The sequence below is a fragment of the Cryptomeria japonica genome, chromosome 1 (assembly GCF_030272615.1).
Source record: "Cryptomeria japonica chromosome 1, Sugi_1.0, whole genome shotgun sequence".
NCBI lineage: Eukaryota > Viridiplantae > Streptophyta > Pinopsida > Cupressales > Cupressaceae > Cryptomeria > Cryptomeria japonica.
Window position 1 is genome coordinate 119,355,018 of NC_081405.1, and position 25,355 is coordinate 119,380,372.

Here is a 25,355-nt window from a genome sequence, read left to right on the forward strand (position 1 = left end):
TAGCCATCCCCTAATGTACCCTACAAAAATTTTGACATTCCAGTGATGTTTCCTAAATCATGGAAAAAAAAAGGGCATGAGGGGATGTTTCCTAGGCATCCCTAAAACATCCCTTATAGGGGACGAGGGTAAGAGAACGCATCCCCAGAGAGCACTGCTTACAACTGATCTTATTACTGAGAAAATTCAAAACGTCTTACAGATTTATACTAAGAACATGTTGATAATAGGATCACAATATTCCAGGAAGCAAATCAAATTCGTACCATACTCGCAACCAATCAAAGATTGAGAATGCATAAACCATAATGTTTCATGAATTTGTATCAAATAACCTCTGTTAATCGTAGGCTGAGAACTAGATGTCACAATATTATAGGAAGAAAATTAATTTCATACTCGACTCACAAACGGTCGCAGATACAGAAGTCACAATCCGAAATGACTTGTCAAATATGTAGCACAAATTTATTCTGATAATAGGATCACAATATTTGGGAAAGTAAACCAATTTTATAATCAACGCACAACTTATTACATATTGAAAAGTAACATCTCTGATCATCTCATTAATTTGATGTATGTTTGATGGTAAATTGAGAAGGAAAACTCAGGACATATCGTCATTTGACGTGTGTTTGATCATAACTGAGAAGTCACAATATTTAGGGAACCATACAAACTTCACACTCAAACACAAAACTGATCACAGATTCAGAAGTGGCAACCGAAACGTCTAGTCAATTCGATGCATGCTGATGACAAATTGGGAAGTCAGAACACTAAGGCAAGCGAATCTAACAATCTAATCACGGACGATCTTTGAAACTGAGAAGTCCCAACCCAAAACATATTCTCAATTTGCATCGTGAATGTGTATTAACATGCGAAAAACAAAAAGCTTTAAATGGTTAAGAATAAGCATAACTAGATCACCGCAATTAGGAAAAAAGTCACATACCTGCTTGTTTTTTCTCTGTAGGAGTGCCACTCCTCTGAAGTACCTCCAAATCCACAAGGCCGAGAGACATCAATCCTAAAGTCAAGCCGGACATAATCCCTGCAAACATAACGAGAAGAGCAGAAATGCCTCCATACACGCACCACCACAAACTTAAAAAGGGTATGTCCTCTTCCCCTAGAAATCTGCCTGCAGACGAGGACAATTCGCCCATCACCATACTGTCCACTATCCTCATTCCTTCTTTTTGTCCTCGTGTCCTTTTCCTTCCTTGGTTCTCTTTTTTCTCCTTTCTGCAATAGATTTCGCCAGCAGCAAGAGTCGACCCGCCTCAGAGACTCTTTATCTGTAAACAAAGTCAATCTCAGAAGTGTACTGACAACTGGACTCCTCTTATTTCTTTGCAATTGTATTTTTATATTGTTGCAACCCCCCGTAACTAATCAACCACGGTTCGAAACCCGTCCCCTGCAGGTTACTCCATATATGACAGGTTTAAACGATCCATGTTTATATTTAGGGATATTACTAGCACTGTAAGCAGAACGATAAAAGGTTTAAACGATCCATGTTTATATTTAGGGATATTACTGGCACTGCAAACAGAACGATAACATCAAATAGTAGGTCTGCTAGATGTCGATGACTGATTTTTTAATTGATTGAATCGTTTTCAAACATTGTACGGTGGCGTCGTTACTTATTCCGCATGTTCGGCGTGAGTTTTTAAATGGCGGACTCATGATTCCATCCATCCTAGTATATTCAGTCCCGTCCATGGGAATTCCACCAGCATGTTATTCTAATGATTTATTAAAGATGAAATAGTTTTATAGGTGACAGTTTTGTAATGGTGAAATTCGAATATCTTCAGCAATTCAAGATAAAGAAGGTATTAATGATTTAAAGTCCCCAATACAAATTTTTATTTATTGTCATTTATGAGTTCAAGTGTTTGTCATAACATGTTGTATAAGTATATATGTATATTAAAATTTATTTTATTTAAGCTATCATAATCAAGAGGATCCATTCCATCTAAAACACTTGGAGATTAATGTGGTATCTCAAAAGATTTGTAATTTGATGGATGGGTGACACATTATCATCTTCTTCATTTGGGCTATAACCTTTTAGAATGAATTTCTTCTTTTGTCTATATGTATCTTAAATTATATAATGTTGCTATTATACTTTCAAATTATGATTTTAGCATTTGTGATATAGAAATTTGTTTGTCATTTTACACATTTCAAGATTTCTGAAATTAAGGAGGAAAGCATTTCTTAGAATATTTTTATTTACTTTATGTTTTGAGCTTCTAATTTAAACCTTGTAAAGTCAAAATTATATTGTTAAGATTATAAGATAAAAATAATTATACTCAAATTTGTAATATTACATTTAGGAAATTAAGTTGATTGACATCTTTATGATGAATAGTAGGTGCACCTTAATAATAGATTTAATGGAATATTGAATTATTTGTAATTTGTATGTATGTCCAAACCTTGATTTTTGAGAAGCATATATGTACTATGCTTCATGTGTGGATATCATTGATTCATGAAAGTGGGAGATATTTAAATATCAGAAAGATAAAAAAAACTCTTCGTACAACAATAGATAAGCCCTTGGCATTGTATGTTTGCAATGCCACTAAATTTTATGAACACAATGTGACTATATGTGTACACCATAGTCATAAATTTATTTTCATGTGGAGAATTTTTTACCTATAATAAGATGAGTGGTTAATTAGGTTATTGTGAAATTGATTGACATGTACATAGAGATTCAAAATTCACATTTATTAATGGTCATTTTACACCTTATCAATAGTAATTAATGGCAAATAATTGTCATATTTTAATGACCAAAATTCTTTTTTTAAACTATTTAATGTTTAAAGCAACCCATTAAAAATATAAGAATCATGAGATATTTAGTTTGTGTTTTTTACTTCCAGAGAAGAAAAAAAATAAGATAATACTATTGAAAGCATACACTTTAGGGAATACTACAAAGCTAAAGCTTATATATATATGAATACCATGTTTATATAAACATGTTGGGATTTCATCTACTTCTTTTGGAGTATTCTTGCTCCTGTGTTCCTTTTGGTTTTCCTTCTTATGTTACTTTGAATATTCAGTCTAACATACTAGGATTTGAGTTTGTTTAAGTAATATGTTATGTGATCATCCAAATATCCCACAAATGTAAAGGTGACCTAAATTGTATACATGTTGTGATGCAATAGTAAGACAGTGTGGTTAATGTACCTATTGCTTAGATAATTTAGAGAGATAATGAATAGATTTTTGTCAATTATCAATGGCGTGAGACTTGGATGTACCTTTATTTTATTTTTCTTGAACACTGCTATATGTGTGCACTTATGATTCTTAAAATAGCAAACATTTAAGAGATTAAAACCATAAAATAGAAGTGCAATCAATGTGTATTTGAACTTTCACATTTGTCTCACCTATTCTATACACAAAGCAAAGTTTGTGTAGCTAATTAAAAAGATGGGAATGAGAATGACACTATTCTCTAATATTCTTGTTTTTCTTAAGCCTTTCTATCTTGAGAAAAATGAGATTTATATTGTGATGAGAGCTTGAGGCAAATGATTTACAAGATAATTTTGGACATCTAGTCCTCTAAAAATAATAAAAACATGATACTTGTAATTTGAGAGAAATTTTTATTAGTGTAATGTTAAAGAATTATTTAGCCAAGAATGTACCTTGTTTCCTGAGCTAATATATAAATCTAGTTTTAGGAGGAGATATTTATGCTATTGTTTTATTGCAAAAATAACTTACAAGAAACTAAAATAAAAATTTGCAAACTACATTTAGCACTATAAATGATAAAAAGAAAGGAACCTAGCATTAGAGGATGGAACTCTCTTATTGAGATGCTATAGCGGTGAACAAATACTCACACAATGTGGTGTATTTCACTTTACATGTCATCCAAAGTACTAGTAAAATATAGTTGTGAGACTAAAAGTGGTGTATTATGCACACTAAGAAACAATCATGGCTTGAGACATCAAAAAATAGAATTAACAACTTAAAACAAAGTCAAATGATGATAAACTTATTTTGTTTTCAAGAAAGAAGTAAGATTAAAAAGAGAACTAGAAGAGTAAATACCTCCATGTGAGAAGAATAAATCAAACAACATATAGCCAGGGATAAGAAAAAGGTTGTGATTTCTTTGGATCTTGCCAATAATGGTTAAGCCTCTATTTGTTCTTTTGGCCGCCATAGGTAGCCAAATAGAAAATAGAAAATAGAAAAATGTGTGTGTGCATCCACACACTGAGACTAAGTACACCTAGGATTAAGAACAAAAAATGAAATAAAGTTATGAATATCAAATCCTAGGTGTACAAGGATTCATAAACTAGTATATGTATAAGATTGAATAAAAGGTGATGAAAGTCACCAAGAGATTTCACAATAGAAATGTAGAAAGAAATGATAAAGAAGATCTTTAATATTATTCAAACAAGATTATTGAATTATTGAACAATATTACAAATATTATGTAAAAAAGAGAAGTGGACACATAGAGTTATCAATAAGAATCTAGCAACATGTAGTCTTAGCAAGCTTTAATGTAGGATCAAATATTGAGTTGTGATACCATGTAGAAGTTGATGATACAACCAGAGGAGCCAAGAATCATTTGCAAGCAAAACAGTTGTCACACACAAGAGATCAAGCAAAGACAATATGCTCAATAATAACCAAAGAATTTTTTATTGATTGCACATAAGATTATTGGAGATACTTTATGAATGAATCTTATAAAAGGATGAATGAAACACTAAATGCAAAATGCTAATGCAAGATTAAATTAGGTAGCGCTAAGTGTCACAATCATTATGAATGAGACAAGTTAAGCTATTATTAGCCTAATTAAATAAAAGGAAAAAGTACCTAAGTTTTAAGTGAAAAAATAATTAAAAGACCTAATTAATAAATAATTAGATAAAGTGTCCTAATTACTCTAACATTCCCCCTTAAGATTAACTTAGGGATAAGCTAAAGAGCTAATATAAATGCATGCATGAATAAGTCTTGACAACTAGGCCTGATTAGGTACTCATGTTCAAGCCAATGCAACTCTCAAGGATAAAATTCCTCTCCAAAAGAGAGAAGAAATGAAAAAGAGAGTACATGTGACAAGCATGAAGGACTCAAGATGTCCCACCAAGTATTGAATCAATCACATAAGTACAATCAATATCCCCCCCCCACACGTGAGAGAAAAGAAGAGACAATCTCCCATAAGAGAGAAGCTTCATTGGTGAAGATGAAGGCTCAACGACAAATGTTGATGAAGATCCAATAGCGGAAAACCATGTTCCTCCTCTTGGGAAGAAACAAATCAAAGGGCCAAGACAAAAGAAACTCCATGAAAGAAGATGGAAGGAATAGTCTCATGATGTGTGCCACAGAAGACTACTCAACTATCCAACACTCTGAATCAAAAGATGCCAGATCAACTGAAGTAAAATCAAACAAATATAAAGTGATGAACAATCTCTAAAGGCACTAAAAATGAGATGATAGAAATGCTCAAATTGCCATCAAGGAGGAATAAAATATCCTCAATCATGTCCTAAATGTCTAGATTTTGTGATGTATCAAACAATGTTGCAATGTTTGGAGTCTGTGATATATCAAACAACACTGTAATATCTAGTAAGTACTCATCCCACCCTATTAAAATTGGAAGGGACCAATCAACCTACTGAATTGAATTGATCTCTAAAGAAACAAGAAGTGGAGTATCTTCAGGGGACCAAACATCTCCTTAGATACCTAATCCACTCTCGATGGATGAGAGATGGGACCACTCAATAGAAAACACATTCAATGGGAGAAAAATGTGAGAACTCATACAACCATGATGCATGATCAACACTGCCAACTGCAACAAGCTCTCTATTAAGCATATCTCAAATGAGGATTGAATCAGGGGTGAACTCAACTGTCTTGCATGTCCCACTGTGAGTAATTTGGTAAATAGAAAGGAGGTTGGAAGATAGTGAAGGTATAAAAAGAACATCATTGAATGTATCATCATCAACCTCAATAGAACCACTCCTAGTAACACTCATGTAAGTGTTATTACCAATCAAAAATTGTGGAAATGAACAATGCTCAAAAGAAGAGAACATACCCATAAATGATTCTATATGATGTGAGACTCTTAAATAAAGAAGCCACTTGGAGGATTGAACTTGTGTCAATGCAAATAGAAAATGTTATTTCAAATTGTCTTCACCATGTATCACAAAAGGTAACCCAAAATGTGCAGGTCCTAAAGTGGTGAAAGAGGATGTATTAGATGAAGGTAGTTGAATATGATTCTTCCCAAGAAGTTATTTCAACTCATCAATCTACTTTCCATAACATTTATACTCATTACCTCTTGTCTTGGTGCAATAAGAATCCGAATCATGTGCATATGACTCAAAAGCTAGCTAATTAGATTGTGTACATTTGTTCTTCTATATCTTCTTCTTTTGTTTCCTTGTGGATGTATAAGTATGAGCAACTAAGGCTTAAGATTTTGAACCAAAAACTAAATTAGGTTGTGATAGTTTGGCCTACTCTCATTTCAAACACTCATAAAACACCCCAAATTAAGGCATAATGAGTGTGGTACCCAAAGCATCCATGGTGGAATAAAATGATGAAGTAAAGAACTGAAATTGGTCTCAAAGCTTTGACAAAATCTGGAAGATGCACTATTTGTCAGTCTTCTCCTTACCACAACCTTGTAGTAGTGATCTGATAGATTTGAACTTCTCCAGAAATTCCTCAATTGAAGGAAAGGAATAAAGAACCAATTATGTCAAATCTATTTCAAGTTGAAGTGCACAATTCTCATTAATACCCCCAATAATTTTCTCAAATTTGAGCCACATAGTCTTAGGAGTGGTGCAGAAATCAATATGGAATTGGAGACTATTTGAAACATGTAGGTCAATCAAACCCATGGCCTCATCCATCTTATTTGTATGATGAGTGATATCAAACCAATGATTCAAATTGGGTTGGGTCTCATCTAAATAGGACCATAAACCCTTAGATCAAAGCAATTTAATCATTGTGGTCTTCTAGCTATGATAGTTATGGGGTGTGAGTTTCTCAATTGAAGGATCTGCCATTGAAATTTGGTTTTTAGATTGGGCTAGGGTTAGGGCAATATAGTAATCTAAAAGATAATGATTCTACACCACCTCAACAAGGAAAAATAAACCCTTTTGCACTTGTATAAGCTGCAAAATCACAAAATCAAGAAATGACTAAAACTAAGATCATTAAGTACCTAGTGAATATTCTAGAAAAATTAACCCAATATCTAGACAAAGATCTCCATGAGCTTTCCAACATATCTGGTTGTAAAAAAATAGTTTGGATGTGCGAGTTATGGCCTTGGAAGTGTGAAACTAAACTTTTAACTTTGGAGGCATGGTACTAGAAATTATAGTAAAATTTAATAAAATCATCTACACCATTGGATCAACGCCAGAACCAGCTTTTTGATGATAATTTGTTTGCGGGATTTCGAGCCCATACGCCCGTTATGGCCAAAAAAACACACCTAGGTTATTTAGGATTTGGAGGGCTTGGAAGGTGCATGCAAAGGTTGTTCATATGCTAACGTTGAAGTATAATATTCAAGGAATATTCCATTGACTGCAAAAAAAATGATCCCTATGAAATTGAATATACTAAAAAAATGTCAGAATCTTCAAAAAGGTCACCAAAATATTTTATAGAATCTTGGAAGATTCTAATCACAAAAAAAAAAGTCGTAGGATTGTCATTAGGAAAAGAATTTGAAGTGTCAGTTTGTGGGTGTCGACGACGACAAGGATGGGGTCGGTTGATATGGACATCCCTACACCATGGGTATAGTCTATAGGGCACAATTGTACCCTACACCAATTAAAAAATAAAAAATGTCACCCCAAAAATTCACCCAATTTGCCTACACAAAATTAAGAAAATTTTCAAACCTTGTGGTTTTAATTTTTTTCTATGCTTGCAACTCTAGAAAATAGAACGTCACCTGGTACAGTACATGGTTCATGCGAACTATAAGGATCCATACATAATTTTGTACAGCTAAAAACAATTGTCCCAAAATCAACTTTTTCAAAATTCGAAGACTTGATAGGCAATTTTAGAGTTCTCAACCACTTTGAGAGGGATGGTGACCTCCATTTTGCTCCAAAGTGCCCAATGTTTTTGTTAAGCCCTAGATTTTGCCTCAATTTTTGTGCCCTCAGCCTAATTGACCCAAAACTTCAATCGCTCGAATGTTGACGAAACGACAGTTGATCTTAGGGTTTTGGGATGTTGCGAACACGATGGCAAGCTTCGTTTGAGGCCAATGTGCATAGAAAAATCTCTCAAAGTTGGATCCCTCAAGAATGTGCATAATAACTTAATAGATCTGATGTTCTAATACCATATAGGAGCAAAGATTGAACTCTAATGCCATGTAGAAGTTGATGATGGAATCACACAATTTAAGAGATCAAGCAAATAAAATATTCTCAATAACAACCTAATAATTCTATATTTATTGCACACAAGGTTATTGGAGATACAATTACAATGAATGAATGAATCCTTATAAAAGGATGAATAAAACCCTAGATGTTAAACCCTAATGCAAGATTAAATTAGGTAGCACCAAGTGTCAAAGTCATAATGAGTGAGACAACTTAATCTATTATTAGACTAATTAAATAAAAGGAAAAATCACTTAAGTTTGGCTTTAGTGAAAAAGTAATTAAAGAACTTAATTAATAAATAATTAGATAATGTTTTCTAATTACTGCAACATTTAACAATAGATATTTGTTTAGCCAAAAATAGCCATTTTTTGTACCTTTTATTTGGAATAGATTGTATTATATAGATAATTAAATGATTGATCTATTATCATGTCCACTTGACTCTCCACCATCATCCATGGTATTTTATATAATATTAGTTTGAACACCATTAGTCTTTCTCATAAAATGAGGATATTATAACATGTTATTTCTCCAACATTCAAGCATGGTGATTCAAATATGATTGCATTAGAATCCATGTTGTGGACAAGTTTTTAGGTAAGTCTATTTTATATATATACAAAAAACTTTCATCAATAGAACGTAGTCATAATAAAATAAGGTTGGTTGAAATATTAAATTCTTATAAAGGCATATGCCTAAAGTTGTACATATCAAATGTATGCCTTAAAATTAAAAATAGTCAAAGGAACTTAAACTTGAATGTACTCATATAAAATATGCATTTATAAAAGTCGACTTATAAAGTTAAAAGGTGCAAATAATTGTATATAATGCATGCACAGGCTCTCTTAAGCACAAGTTAAAGTTTATATGAAAGAATTATTAAGCATGCACCACTTGGTACTAGTCATAAGTTCGTCAAAGAAGAATTGCAAATTCATATTCAAGCATGTGACTATTTAATAGTCTATATTTACATTCTTTACTGAGTTTGAATATGAGGATAAAATAGTTTCTAGCATACAATGAATATAAATATTTTTATAGGCATGCTCTTCACATAATCAAATAATTTTATATTCATCATTATTTATGAAAATGATTAGCATAATCTAAATTGTTTTGATACCGTCTTATAAATTAGGATGTTAGATTACTAATTATTACAAATAAAATAAAATGATAATTCCAAGATACACATATTTAACACATTGCATGATATGTACATGGGTGAAACCCTTCTAAGTGGAAAAACCCATAAAGTATTATTCCATTAGAAAAAGACTTAAAAAATGGCCTATTAAAATATAGGTTGAACCAAGGCAAACACGCCACCTTACTTCCACATGACCAATAATACCTATTATGCATAGTGATAGAGTTAGCTATTCATCTCTAAATTCAATTAATGTTAATAAGAAAGAACCTCCTTAAATACGAAGGAAGGGGTGGCAATGTACCTAAAGGGGTATTAGTCACACTTATTCAAAACTACCATTTATAAATTATAAATAATTTATAGTTGTTATCTTATAATTTTTTAAAAATAGATATTCTTATTAAGCATATAGTATATAAGGTTTTATAACCTTAATATTAGAACTATGTACGTATGTGTGTATGTATGTATGTATGTATGCATGTATGTATGTATGTATGTATGTATATGAATGTGTTATACATATACATGCATGCATACATACATACATACATACATACATATCCTTTAATGACCTAACCTCTAATAACATTATGTTCTAGTAATTCCCCTATCATCTTCACCTTTTTCTAATCTCTTTTTCTCCCTTAAAATGATTATCGAATCCCTATTTTTTGAGATTTTTATTATTTGTCTTAATAGAGGAGGATCTTCCTTCTTCCCATCATCCTTTTCTCATTAGGATTAATGAGAATCTAGCATGATATTATCATAAAGATCTTCCATGGGCACCTATGCCAAAATAAAATTTGTTATAATTGATCTAGAATCAACATTACCAACTTTCTAATGTCAAATGAATCAACATTACCAACTTTCTAATGTCAAACGAACCCCTCAATAAGAGAAGGAGAGAGAGAGAGAGAGAGAGAGAGAGAGAGAGAGAGAGAGAGAGAGAGAGAGAGAGAGAGAGAGAGAGAGAGAGAGAGAGAGAGAGAGAGAGAGAGCCTTATTTAGATAACATTTGTATTCTTGTTGAAGCTAAATTTATATAGTGTTGGGTAAGATACTAGAATTAGGAAGATCAAATTCCTAAGCCAAAATTGACCTTTTAATACAAAGTGGATTAAGCTTCTTCAAAATTCACAAGGTTGTCAATCATATTATTAAATGTTCCTCTTAGGAGGTCCCTTTTCAAGGATTCACATTCTTCTCCTTATTTTTAGATTTCATATGGATAGGCCCATTCAAACCTAGTTCTTATATTTGAGGTAGAGCTTTCCCTTTTATCTCAACTTTAGTTGTAAAAATATTTAGAAAGGATTGAGGAGTCCCCGGAGCATTACTTGGTCTATTTCTTTTAAAATTTCTATAAACATGACAAGAACAACATCTAAAAGGGAGATATTCATAATCTATTTATTGGATTTATTCCATGTTTTCCAATCTAATCTCTAAAGAGTCTAGCAATGGATTATTCAAGTCAATTTCAACACAAATGCACACTTAGGTTGTTACCTTTCTTTTCAAGCATATGATGAGAAGGGCCAAAGTGTTTCCCATGAACAACTACTATGGATTTTAGAATATCAAGTCTCAAGAATTTCATGGGAAGCTAAAGGAGGTGGATCTAGATTAAAATTTAAGAACAAAGCTCCTCCACTAAATCAAAACTCAAATTCTAGGATTTTATATACAAAACACTTGATTATAACATTTCACATTAGCATTGAAAGATGTATTCAAGGCATTCTTGTAGGACATCTACACATTTCTCCTACACTCATAACTCCTTCCTACAATTTACCATTCTATGACCGAACTTATTACACCAATGACAATAACCATGAAAGTTTGGAACATACCAGTTCGGTTGCCTTGGTCCTTCAAATGACTGCCTCACCAAGGGTCTTCCTTTCATGTTGCTAACTTTGGTGAATCCTTCATGATCAACTCTTGCATTTTTCCTTGGATCTGTATGTCAATACATTGAGTATGGCCTCCAGTTCATTGATTGTGTATACCGGTTTGTGTCGTGGTTTCTAACTTCATCTGCATATGTCTTCTTATAGGTATCCTTGCTTACCATGAATGTCTTCTTCTCTTCACCTTCATTTGTAGAAGTGAATTGTATCTCTTTACCGAATGTGTCTCTGTTGTTTGAGCTTTTTCCTTCTTCAAATCCTAAACCACCGGTATCCTTTGAAGACTTTTGCTTGCTCAACATTTTATCTAGGGCCTCTGTGTTGCTTTCATACTTGCTTCTCATCATGGGTTCATTCTTTCTCTTCTCTAATTCCTTCTGAAGCTTAACAATTTCTTCTTCTAGGTTCTGATGCTCCTTCTCCTTTTCACTCAAGCCGATACTAGTAGCTTCACATATCCTCTTGGCCTCTTCCAACTAAAGTTTTAGATCTGCAATTGTTTTCTCATATTCTTCAAGAGATTTCTCCAACATCTCTTGTTCTTTAGCTGCAGCCTTTTTCACCTTCTTCAGATCTCTTCTTATTTTCTTCAGCTCTTCCAAGGCACTGATGAGCTCTGCTTCAAGATCCAATTCTCCTTCTTGCTCTTCTTCTTCTCCTTCTTCTGCTGCTGGGACCTCTTTGGCCATAAAAATGTTTTCTCTAACTTCATATTCATTGCAACAGTCATCTGAAGCACTGTCCTCATTTGTGGTATCATTTTCATGTGCGTAAAGGTTGCTCTGCTTCTAGTTGCCTCTTCTACCATGTTGGTAGACATTCTTCTTCTTGTCCTTACCATTTGATCTACTACCACTTGGCTGATCATCTTGACTCTTATCACTATAGGGACATTTGGTAGCAAAATGTCCAATCTTTCCACAATTGAAACATTTCAAGGGCAACTTGCCTTTGTGTTTGCCGGAACCCCTCTTGAGTCTTCTGACAAAGTTTGCCATGATATCATCAGAATCTTCACTGGTTCCATCTTGAGCAGAAACTTCTTTTCCTTTCCTTGATATTTTGAATGCAACTTCTTTCTTCATAGTCCCAGTACCGGCAGTCCTCATCTCATAAGCAATTAGGGAACCATATAGCTCATCCATTCTAAAGGTTTTCAGATCTTTTGCTTCTTCTATTGTTGAAACCTTTGTATCATACTTAGATGTGAGAGATATAAGTACTTTCTTCAAAACCACCTCATCTTTTATCTCTTCTTACAACCCTCCAATGACATTTGTTGTTTCATCAATCCTTTGGAGATAGTCAGTAATCTTCTCTTCATCTCTCATCTTCAAACCCTCAAGTTGTTCTCTCAATGTTTGTAGCTTGGCTTCCTTCACTTTAGCATCACCTTCAAATATTTTATGCAACTTATCCCAATTTTCTTTGGCAGATGAGCAATGCATAACCTTAACGAACTCATTATCAAATAACCCACTAAGAAAGGCATTTTTAGCTTTAGCATTGTTCTCATATTCTTTCTTAGCATTTAGATCAATAGGGGGAACACTTGGGACTATATATCCATTCACAACCGGCATCCATACATCAAAACCTATAAAGGACAAATAGGTTTCCATTCTTCTACTCCAAAAGGCATAGTTGACACCATCAAACATAGGAGCCTTTGAGGAGGCAGATTCAGTTCTTGCTATTGTGCACACTTGATAGGATCTACCCAAGCTAGAGAACGCTTTAACAAAATAGGGTGCCTGTGCTCTAATAGTAATTGTTGGACACAATGGATCACTGAGAGGGGGGTGAATCAGTGATTTAAACACTTCTTTCTTAATCGGGGATATACTGGTACAGTATGAAACAAACAGAGTGCTGACTGGTAAGCCAAACTATGCAAACTAAGTGTGTGAAATGATTTTTTATAACATCAAAATAACACATACACAAGAATGCATCACATAACATCAGATATACGAGGAAAACCCAATCTAGGAAAAACCTCGATGAGAATAGTTGTTGGAGATCTTTTGCTCCAATCCAGCCTCACAATGAAAATGATCTGATTACAATTTTAGGGCACCAACCCCTGATTTATGAGCACTGACTCAAAGGAGCACCAACCCTAAAAAAATATTAAGCTACAACCTAAAGGAGCTACTGTATACACCTAAAAATGGTCTGAAGATAATTGATTGAATAAGCAATTATTTAATTAATCCTCCTTCCTAATTTAATTGAATTCATTAAGCAATTTGATTAAATTCCCCCTTTCATCTACTTATTAATAAATCTAAGGATTTATTTAATGGGTTCGTTTCAATAGTCCCCTTTGATTAATTAATTCAAATTAATTAATCCCTCCCCATTTAAATTTAATTTTTCCAATCCCTAATTAATTAAAACAAATCAACTTATGAGTTGTTGAAAGTTAATTAGTCTGTTCCTATTATTTGAATTTTTAAATTCAAATTACCCACATGCCTCCTAACTTCTAACCACCTAACCTAACCACTTCTAAACCTATCCCATTCCATCTAACCCTAGGGTTTAATTAAACATATCTTAGCTTGTACATCCTAACCTCCTTATCCTAACCTCCTATGGTGTGGATACTCTTCCCTTGAGACACATGGCATTCTTGGGCCACATGTCCCCTTTCCTTAGACACTTGCCCTCTCATGAGCAAAGCTTCTTGACACTTGTCACCATAGAGATGGCAAATGTTCCCTTTCCTCCAACCTCTTTTCCAACCTCCTCCAATTTCACCATTGATATCTTCAAACTCAATCTTGACCGTTGATTCCTGCCACCTGACCCCTAGCCTTGGAAATCCTATAAATATCCCCTATTTTGGAGCAATAATCATCCCATCTCATTTGCATCTTATGCATTGTTACTATAGGCATATATCTCATAGCATATCATTTGAGCATTGTTATTATAGGCAATTGCATCTTAGATCTAGCTTAATTTGATCATTTTCTAGCATAATTGTTGAATCATGTAGCTTAATCATTCTCTTTTCTAGCTTAATTGCATCATTATCATTTCAAATCCTCCATCTAGGTGTAGTCAAGTCATTGGAATTTGCTTATCCAAATCTGAGAGCAAATCCACACTCTCATCTCGTAGGAGGCAATAGATCGCTTTGCCATGGTTTTATCTTTCTTTGTTTTAAATTTGCTAACCATGCTTGTAATGATCTATTGAGTGTTTTGTGTTGCAACTGCAGGTATCACACTTCATAGGCACAACATTTTGGCGCCTACCGTGGGGCTAGAAATCTCATTTTTGGTCTCTCAAGCATCATCAAATCTTCATTTATGGCCGAGTTGGAATTATAGTCTTGTGCAAGTTCCTTTCTGGCTCGTACAAGCTTCTTTATGAACTGAAACAACAATCCATCCTGACTCGTACGAGCTTCTAAAGTGTCGTACAAGCTCTGTTCTGCACTCGTACAATCTCATAAATGTTTTCGTACGAACAAGTAAATCGTGTCGTACAACATTTTGCTTCTTAGTTTTTAAAATAGACTGCATTTTTGGGGTTTCATGTTTTGATTCGATTATTACTAATGCTAACCCTAGTCTATTTGTGAGTTTTTTTTTGGCAGCCTAACTGGTATTTGCAGGATGATTGTCAAAGATTATGCTTGTCAAAGACTCATTGCATAAAAACACATCGTGACTACTAATGCATCTATTTTGTAGGTTGCCGAGGAGGACTCAACTAAATTCTATGTCTTCTTTAATCTTTCTAGGCACACTTATTTTTTCTAATGGAAATGAACAGTCATGTTTTATATGTTTTGAAGATAGGCGAGTATGCTCTTACCTTTCTTAGGTGATCAGAAAGCTTGACTCATCCTTTGCTTCATTAGTGCATTTCTTTAGCGGGCCCGCCCTCCCGAGGAGCTAATAACTCTTAGCTATTAAGGCCAGTGAGAGGGGAACAACCTAAGTGGGAATGACTAACACCAAGTAATCTAACCCGCTATAAAATAAATGTGATTTGATGAAAATCAAGTCAACGACAGTGCTCGGGAATAGCTTTCCTTCATACCTTCGGGTATATCAAACTTTGGTTTTCAAGCCTGGGAGACCTCTTAATTGAGTATTATACCTCAACACACCAAATAGATCCCTTACTAGTTTCAGTTAAGATTAGAAGCTACCCGATTCACCTCCAAAAGGGTGATAATCTTTGTGCAAGAGAGATAGTAACTCTCCCAAGACACTTGTCATATCGTGCCCACATTAGCGTTTAGAGTCGGATAATACGGCATTGAGAATCCATTGCGTGAGACTCAACGGTCGTATTCTGATTAGCTATTGGGTGTGTACCTAAGCTTGCAAGCAAAGGTTATCTCTCTCGGCCAACTTCATAGGTAGCATAATGTGCTTGAAGGTCACTAATCATATCGTGTGTTTGTTGTGTATTCATCCCTTAAACTAAAAATCAGACATTCGAAACTGGAAAACATAAGCAAAAAATCAAACTTCACTAATCAAAATTCTGCCAAACAAGCATACTTTTCTTTGTTCTATTCTTTGTCATACGATGCATATAGTTTGTCGGATGAGCCTGTGAGAGTTTTCATACGAGCCTGTTAGCATAAAATCTTTTGTCGTATGGATTATTAAGTTGTGTCGTACGAGGCCTTTTGTTTATCATTTGGCTTAGGGGGAATTATCGTACGAGCCTATGCTTTGTCATATGAAATTTCTTATTTGTCGTCTGAGGCTGCTTAAACTGTTGTACGAATTTCTATCTCTGTTGGTCCAGAATTGTCTTCTTGCACATCTTTTTCAGATTTGTCATAGTTGCTCGATCAATTTGTAGTGATCATAAACACCTGTTCTCTGTCATTTTGTGCTTGGATTGTCTCCTTTGTTCACTTGGTCAAGTTATCATCTATCAAAACTTTAGAAATAAACACCTCAAGATTTTCAAGTATTCACCCTCAATAAGTTCAAGATCTAAGCATCTCAAAGTGCATTACCACTCTCTTTGATAAACTGATCACTCAAACATAGTTTCTCATTAGGATCTATCATCCTTTATCACGAAACTACAACGCTTGGTCAGAATAATCCTATCCCACATTATAGGATATATTGTTCCTATTGGACTTGATTTTTATCAAATCATCATCATTGCACTCCAAAACCAAAGATCAAAAAACTTGCAAACTTTTAAACACTTGAATGATCTTTTCATGTCATATCGTGCTATCACATTTACATTGACAATTGATCACTTATCAAAACAACTTTTTGGACAGTTGAATTCTAGCACAATATCTAACACACGTGTATGCCCGTTCTAACTAGAGCTTAGAGATGAAGAATCACAAAGACGCAAATCAAAACATTGGAGATAACTGTAGAGCATAGAAGCAGGGAACATGAAGATGAAATACAAGTTGAAGGAGAAATAACAGAACAAAATATCATAGACATAAAAAAAGATCCTCAATTCGATAAATTTATGCAGAAATTATTGGAGGGAGAAAAAGAAAAATATTTCCTAATGTTAGCAAAATCTGGTGCTACACTCCCCCAAGATTTTGATGTGAACAAATTGACACAAAAGAAAAGTAATCCTCCCCCTTAATAATGAACAATATGAGGATATTTTTGGTCTCAAAATGAATGACACATCAATTCCTAGTAACACCAGAACCAATGAAGAAACTTACATTCCCAAAAGAGATGAAGTAGAAATTCTGAATAACATTCAATTCAATGAAGATACAAGAAGGACTAGAGATGAAACAAGAAGAGATCCAGATCCTCCTAGAATGCAAAATCATGGTTATGCAAGAATAAAACATGCTGATAATCCTATCACAATTCTCACACAACAACTACAAACACTGCAAACACAAATTCAAGATATGCAGATAGGAAATGTTAGAAGATACTCACTTTAAGAAATCTATCCTTATCCATTCGACAAAAATCTAAACATGATGCCATTTCCTATAGGTTGTGAAACTCCTAGATATGAAAAATATGATGGAAGCACTGATCCTCAAGATCATATATGATAATTTTGTACAATGAGTATGGAGTTTGCACATGAGGATATCTACTTAATGAGATTATTTCTGAAAAGATTAACTGGACTAGCTATGGAATGGTTCTCCAAACTTCCACCTAGAATCATATCATTCTCAGAGTTGGTGGATAAGTTCTTTTCACAATACTCTTACAACATACAACATGAAGTAACAATGCTAGACCTATGTAATGCCAAACAAAACGCTGGAGAACCTTTCATGACATTTTTACAATGATGGAGACGGTTAGCTTCGCAGTATCCTTGTACAATGCTAGAGTATGAAAAAATGGACATATTCATTGACAATCTAAATGATCAAATGCGTTATTATTTAAAAATGCAAGGAAATCAAAGTTTCAGAAAAATGATTGATAATGGAATCAGAATGGAGGAAGCCATGATAAAGAAAGGTAAGTTGAAAATATACAATGAAGGAGTCCATCCTCCTAACAACAACAACAACAACAACAACAACAATCACAATGATAAGCTAAAGTTTTGGAATAAAAATTGAAATGTCGTCAACGATGGAATAGTGGATAACAACAATGTGAAACCAAAGCAACTGGTTTTTAATTTATCCACTCACTCAGCAACGGCTCAACAAAACAACCATCACCAAAAAGAAACTATCAAAAATTTATTTCGAAGGCAATTTACAAACATTGGTGAACCTCTTGGGTCAGCACTAAAGGCACTTCTCGCAAACAAATTGATTACTTTACCAGAAGAAAGGAACTACAAACCTCAAATAAAACCACCTTGGTAGAATGATAACCATTATTGCGATTTCCATTGAAACAAGGGACATCACACAGATAATTGTCAGCAATTGAAACATGTCATCCAAGGTTTGATTGATAATGGAGTAATAACTGTGGATGGACATACAACAAATGAATGTCATACAGCTTTTAAAACTCCACTTTCAAACTATGAGAAAGGTGAATCATCAACAACAAATAATGGTAAGGGTAAAGCGAAGGTAAACTACGCTCATACATATGATAATGTGGTAAACATGATTGTAGTTAAAGAAAAGCAAAATCAAGAACTTGCTCATGCTATCACACAGAGCAAAGCCAAAGTAGTTTTGTCGAGTCCTACGACAAACACATGATCCACTACCAAACAATACAATCTAGTGGATCAATTGCAGAAAACACCCGCACAAATATCCATCTTAGAGCTTTTAAAGCTTTCACTTGCACACAAAGAAATTCTTGAACGAGCATTAGTAGATACAATAGTGTCCAAAGATCTTGATATCAATCAATTCCAAACTATGGTGGGACACCTCACAACCCCTCATTGCTTATCATTCACTGAAGAAGATGACATGTCCTTGCAACATCCCCATAATGCTCCCCTACATATTGAAGTCATCATTTATAAGATGCGAGTTAAATGTGTCCTAATAGATGGAGGAGTTGGCTTAAACATTTGCTCTTTGAGTCTTGTCCATGCTCTAGGTTATTCAGAAGATGTAGTTGATCCCCAAAAAAGATCACCATTAAAGCTTATGATGAAGAAGAGTGTTCCTCTAAAGGAATTGTGATGTTACCCTTCATAGTGGGACCTTTGTAGAAAGACACAACATGCCAAGTTCTAGACTTCGATTTATCATACAACATACTCTTGGGAAGACCCTGGATACATGACATACAAGCTATTCCATCAACATATCATCAGTGCTTAAAATTTCCCTACAATGGGCAGGAAATCATGATCTCAGTAGATTCAAATCCATTTCAATATTGTAGTAATCTTAAACCAATTCAAGAAGTCAGTATTCCTCGTAATAGGGAAGCATCATCTTCGAACACACAATCTGAGGAACAATCATTTGCCTCTATTTTGTCAAGTATGGAAAAATAAATACAGCTAAGAGATCGAGGGAATGGAGAATATTCAATATCACAATTACCACTTTCTCCTAAATCCTTTGGAAAACCATCAAACTCTAAACAACAACCAATTGTAAAACATCTTCTAATATTTGATGGAGCATTTCTTAGTGCTGGAACCTTATTAGAGGAAACAAAAGACAAAGATGTGCTACAGTGGCTATACAAAGATGAAGAAGTTCAACAAAGGGTCAACAATGTCTCAATATCTATAGAAAAATATGGAAAAGGATTCAACATTCTTCGAAGGATGGGATATACTGGAACAGGTCCTATAGGAAAAAGAAAAGAAGGTATCTCAGAACCTATACAACCTCGTACTCAGCAGGCTTAGGGTATGGAAAGTTCCTTTACCAGAAGACACATCTTTTAGTCAACAATAAGAGGAATATGAAAACATACAAGAACAACTAGCAATTGAAAGAGAAGAAACATCAACTAAGAAACAAACACCAGCAAACATGAAATGGGAAAAGAAGCAAGCTTCAAATCATTAGGAAAAACAAACTAAAAGCACCTCTCAAGCACCATTAAATCTCAATCAAAATAAGAATGAACATAATATTAATAAAGGAGCTCATAGCAATATTGACAAAACTCAATCTCGGTCCCAAAGAAGCTAAATATGAAAGAAGAAAAGATATATCTAGAAAAGCAGAAGAAATGCTATGTGATCAAATCTGTAGATTGCAAGCTGCAAGTGATACAAATTCTAATGAATGGGAATGGGATTCCTATCACTCTAAAGAATCAGCTGAAGAAAATTTCTTTGAAGGAGATGTAGGAGTCGATGTAGTTCACACATATGCAGGAAAAAAGTCAAGAACTAGTTCACTTGAATTAGAATCACATTCGGTTGACTTGGACTTAACCGAGGACAATCAAGAGTTTCTTATGCAAGGTCATTCTAATGAGGGTACCGTTCTAGACATCGACATACATATTGAAAACTTTGATACATCTATAATGACCCTTGATATCCTCGAAACATCCCAACTTGAAGATCCCTTACCTCTAATCCACCCCGAACTTATTGATTGGGAAAATGAAGGACATACTGCCATTGATACCTTTCTGAATGACCATGCCATATTTGTATATCTTAACGCAATCGAACCTGCAACAACTTTCACTAGGAATTTCAGCAACGCATCTTCCAGTCAAGTGGGTGCCAAATCTCCTAGTCGCAAAAAGGAAAATAAAGAAAACAATATCAAGTCTAATGTTGAAAACCATTTCTTGGCAACATTAAATTGGGAAAAAGTAAAAAGAAAGGATGCATCTAAAGGTGAAAACCTCCTCGAGGCACCGAAAGATGGGAGATTTGACACTTTACCTGAGCATTATCAAGAAAGGTCATCCATTTTGATCGAACCAAAAGAGGCAATTAACATTGGCACAAACGAGCAACCAAAGATCCTACATCCAACAACTTCTCTATCTGAGCAAGAAATGCAACAATATATGGAATTATTCAAACGACAAAAAATCAATTTCGCCTGGTCCTATGCAGACATGCAAGGATTAGATCTAGAGCTGATTATGCATCCCTTAAATGTTAGTCCAGGAGCCAAACCAGTTAAACATAAGTTATGGAAGATGCGTCCTCATATTGCTCTCCTAGTCAAGGCAGAACTAAAGAAATTATTGGATGTCAGATTCATCAGACATGTTGCCTATCCTCAATGGGTATCCAACATCATTCCTATTTCAAAACCAGATAAAAGCATCAGAATATGCACAGATAAAAGAGATCTTAATAACACATGTCCAAAGGATGACTTTCCTTTGCCTAACATCGACATCACTGTAGATTTAACTATTGGACACTCCATGTTTTCTTTAATGGATGGTTTCTTCGGATATAATCAGATCAAAATAGCACTCGAAGATCAAGAAAAGACAACTTTCACATGTCCGTGGGGTACTTTCTACTGGAACATCATGCCTTTTGGATTAAAGAACGCAGGTGCTACATATCAAAGAGCTATGACAACTATATTTAATGACATGATGCATACATTCATGGAAGACTGTGTGGATGACATATTGGCTAAATTATACAACAAAGAAGAACATATAGGGATATTAGAAAAGATCTTTGACAGGTTAGAACAATACAAGCTACAACTAAATCCTAAGAAATTAGCCTTTGGTGTCACTTCTGGCAAGCTATTGGGATACATTGTTTCAGCTAGAGGTATCAAAGTGGATCCAGCTAAGGTTAAAGAAATCATGGAAATGGCATCTCCCAGGAATATAAGTCAACTAAGATCACTCTAAGGAAGACACCAGTCAATCAGAAGATTTGTTGCTCAACTAGCAGATAAATGTCAACCATTTACTCATCTATTGCATAAAAATGTTCATTTTAAGTGGGACCACCAATGTGAGGATGCATTCAACAAGATCAAGGCATATCTCATGCAACCACCTGTCCTAATGTCACCAATTCCAAGAAAACCATTGTATCTCTATGTATCGACCACTGAAGCATCATTAGGAGTTTTGCTTGCACAACAAGATAATGAAGGAAAAGAATGAGCCATCTACTACATCAACAAAACACTAGTAGGCTACGAGATCAACTATTCACCAACAGAAAAAGCATCTTTGGTAGTAGTTTTTTCTTCTCAAAAATTACAACACTATCTACTATCTCACTCCATCAAGTTAATCGCTAAAATCGATCCTCTGAAATATTTACTCAACAAGGCAACATTAACAGGATGATTAGCAAAATAGATCACAATCCTGAGTGAGTTTGATATTGAGTATGTTGACAAAAAATCTATCAAAGGACAATTCATTGCAGACCAACTAGCAGAGGCACCACTTCAAGATAATCATCCTTTACAGATTGTGTTTCTCGATGTTGAAATCCTAACAGTCACCACAAAAACATGGCAATTATACTTTGACGGTTCATATACACAACATGGATCAGGAGCAGGCATTCTATTCATCACACCACAAGGTCATACAATCCCAAAAGCATACAAATTAAGTTTTCCATGCACCAACAATACAACAGAGTATGAAGCTTTGGTTACAGGTATCAAAATGGCTATAGAATGGAACATTACACAACTTCAAGTCTTTGGAGACTCTCAGCTCGTCGTCAATCAAATCAATGACGATTATCAAAATAAGGATGAAAAATTAATGCCTTATACAAAGATGGTTGATGATATCAAGAAATACTTTGTAGAAATAACTTTTCAGCAGATTCTAAGGAATGACAACAAAGCAGCAGATGTCATGGCTACACTTGCTTCTCTCCTTCAGACACAAGAAAATCAACAACGTTATGAATTCCTGGTGGAAGAGTTGTTTTACCCTGCTCATGATTGTCCTAATTCCCAAACTATTTGTCACCTTGTTGGGCATGATTCCTCCTGTGCTACCCAAACTTACACATACCTAAAAGATAACACCTTACCTCCCGACTTATCAAAAAACCAAAAGAGAAAATTTATTCGCCAATCCTCCCATTTTACTCTTGTCATGGATACCCTATTTAAACGAGGTCTAAACGATACTCTTTTAAGATGTCTCAAACAAGAAGAATCTGAGAAATCCTTACATGAAATCCATAATGACATTTGTGGCACTCAATCAAGTGGTCTTACCCTTTTGAAAAAACTCATACGCTTGGGCTATTATTGGCCGACTATAGAATGAGATTCTTTTCAGATAGCTAGAACATGCAAACAATGTCAGATCCATGGGAATTTGATTCATGCACCAGCACAAGGACTTCACGCTTTAGAAACATCTTGGCCTTTCTGCCAATGGGGTCTTAATCTAGTAGGAAAGATAAATCCTTCTTCATCTAATGGTCACAAATTCATCCTTGTAGCTACAAAATATTTCACAAAATGGATTGAGGCAGTACCTCTCACAAATATCATAGGAAAATAAATTGTTGCATTTATCTTGAACTACATCATCTATCGCTATGGAATACCCATGACCATTATCACTGATAATGGGCGACCGTTCAAGAATCAGGATGTACAAGAGCTATGCGAGAAATTCAAGATCCAACACATATTTTCCACACCCTACTATCTACAAGGGAATGGGCAAGTAGAAGCATCAAACAAAAATATTTTTAAAATCCTCAAAGGGAAAGTGAATGATGCTGGAAGAGATTGGCACATTCAATTTAACCCTTCTCTATGGTCCTACCGTACCAGTATCTGCACACCAACAGGTGCCACACCTTTCTCTCTTGTTTATGGATCAAAAGTAATACTGCCAATAGAAGTAGAGATACCTTCTCTATGAGTATCATTAAAAGGTCTCATCCCAGATGAAGAACAACAAGTATCTAGATTACAAGAGTTAGAATTAATCCATGAACGAAGATAAAATGCCTTTGATCATTTAAAGGTATATCAACAAAGAATGTGTTGGAGTTATAATCACAGGGTCAAACCATGAACATTTCAAGTTGGAGAACTAGTACTAAAGGAAAATCCATGCAACCGGACAGATCGAGAAAAGAAAGGAAAGTTTGAACCAAACTGGTTGGGTCCGTTTGTGGTCATAGTAGTATTTGGATTAGGAGCATATCAACTATCAACACAAGACAAAGATCAGCTCGATGAACCCATCAATAGCATGCATCTGAATAAATTTTACGTCTGAAAGAGCAGAAAAATAAAAAACAATGAAAAAGCAAAAAAAACAAAAAGCAGAAAAATCAAAAACAGTGAAAAAGCAAAAAATCCAAAAAAAATCAAATATGAGAAAAAGTCCAATAAAAACAAATGGTGAAAACCTGACAAACATACGCTATCTGTCTGCTAGCTCTTCCATTTATTAGTTCATGCATCTTTCCATTTGCATTCATTTTCCATCAGCGTTGTCCGTATCCATCAAGAAGCCTTTGTACATACATAGGCATCCTAACTAATCTCTCACCATGGTTTGGATCATTGAGTATATCATAACAAATTTGTTTCTAGGCTTGGGGCAAAATCCTGCACTTAGCTGGGGGCAAACTTCTTGATCATTTTGAGCTTAATCAAATAGGTAGAATAACAGTTAAACAACCCTTATCAAGCAAAAAATGAGACACATCTAATGTTGAACATGAGATGAAATTATCAACCATCAACCTATCACAAAGTCAGTATAAGCACATGTGCACACTTTTCAATGGATGATATCTTTTGAATATTAATTTTAACATGATTGTTCAACTTTTCTATATTGATTTTCGCTATCACAATTTATGAGTGACTCCAGGATGTCTTTGACTAGAGGAACAAGGAATGAACGTGATATTTTTCTTGTCTGTTGTCTATAAATTAATCATCAATATGTGCAAATTTCTCTCGGGACATGATCATTAGAGTATCATCGAAGACATTTTCTGATTTGCATATTGAAATGGTTAATACTGCCTATTTTATGCAAGAAACACTCAGGTCATCTCGGTTCTATTAGAATCAATGACAGTCCCAAAGACACTGAGAGGGGGGGGTGAATCAGTGTCTAAACGTTTAGCAGAATATTTAAACTTATTTAGAACTTTTTATCCCAAAACAGTGTATCGACAAATAAGAATTAATGCAGTAAATAAGAATAACAGAGACAACATAGAGAACACACCATAACACAAGATATTTAACGAGGAAACCCGGTGTGGGAAAAACGTCGATGGGATTTGTGACCCACAATATTCACTCACTCGCCAATGAATAAATATTACTTACAATGAGGGGCCTGCACATGCAGGAAGGCTAGCAGC

General features: G+C 34.6%; 1 protein-coding gene across 1 annotated transcript in view; it reads right to left on the reverse strand.

Annotated features, from left to right (window-relative positions):
* LOC131026819 (DUF21 domain-containing protein At4g14240) overlaps positions 1 to 1,764 on the reverse strand; it is a 127,439-nt gene extending 125,675 nt beyond the window's left edge. The window contains exon 1 of the mRNA XM_057956812.2: positions 962 to 1,764. Within this exon, the coding sequence (XP_057812795.1) occupies positions 962 to 1,199 (238 nt within the window). The 5' untranslated portion in view covers positions 1,200 to 1,764. The remainder of the gene's footprint in view (positions 1 to 961) is intronic.
* Positions 1,765 to 25,355: the final 23,591 nt, after the last annotated feature.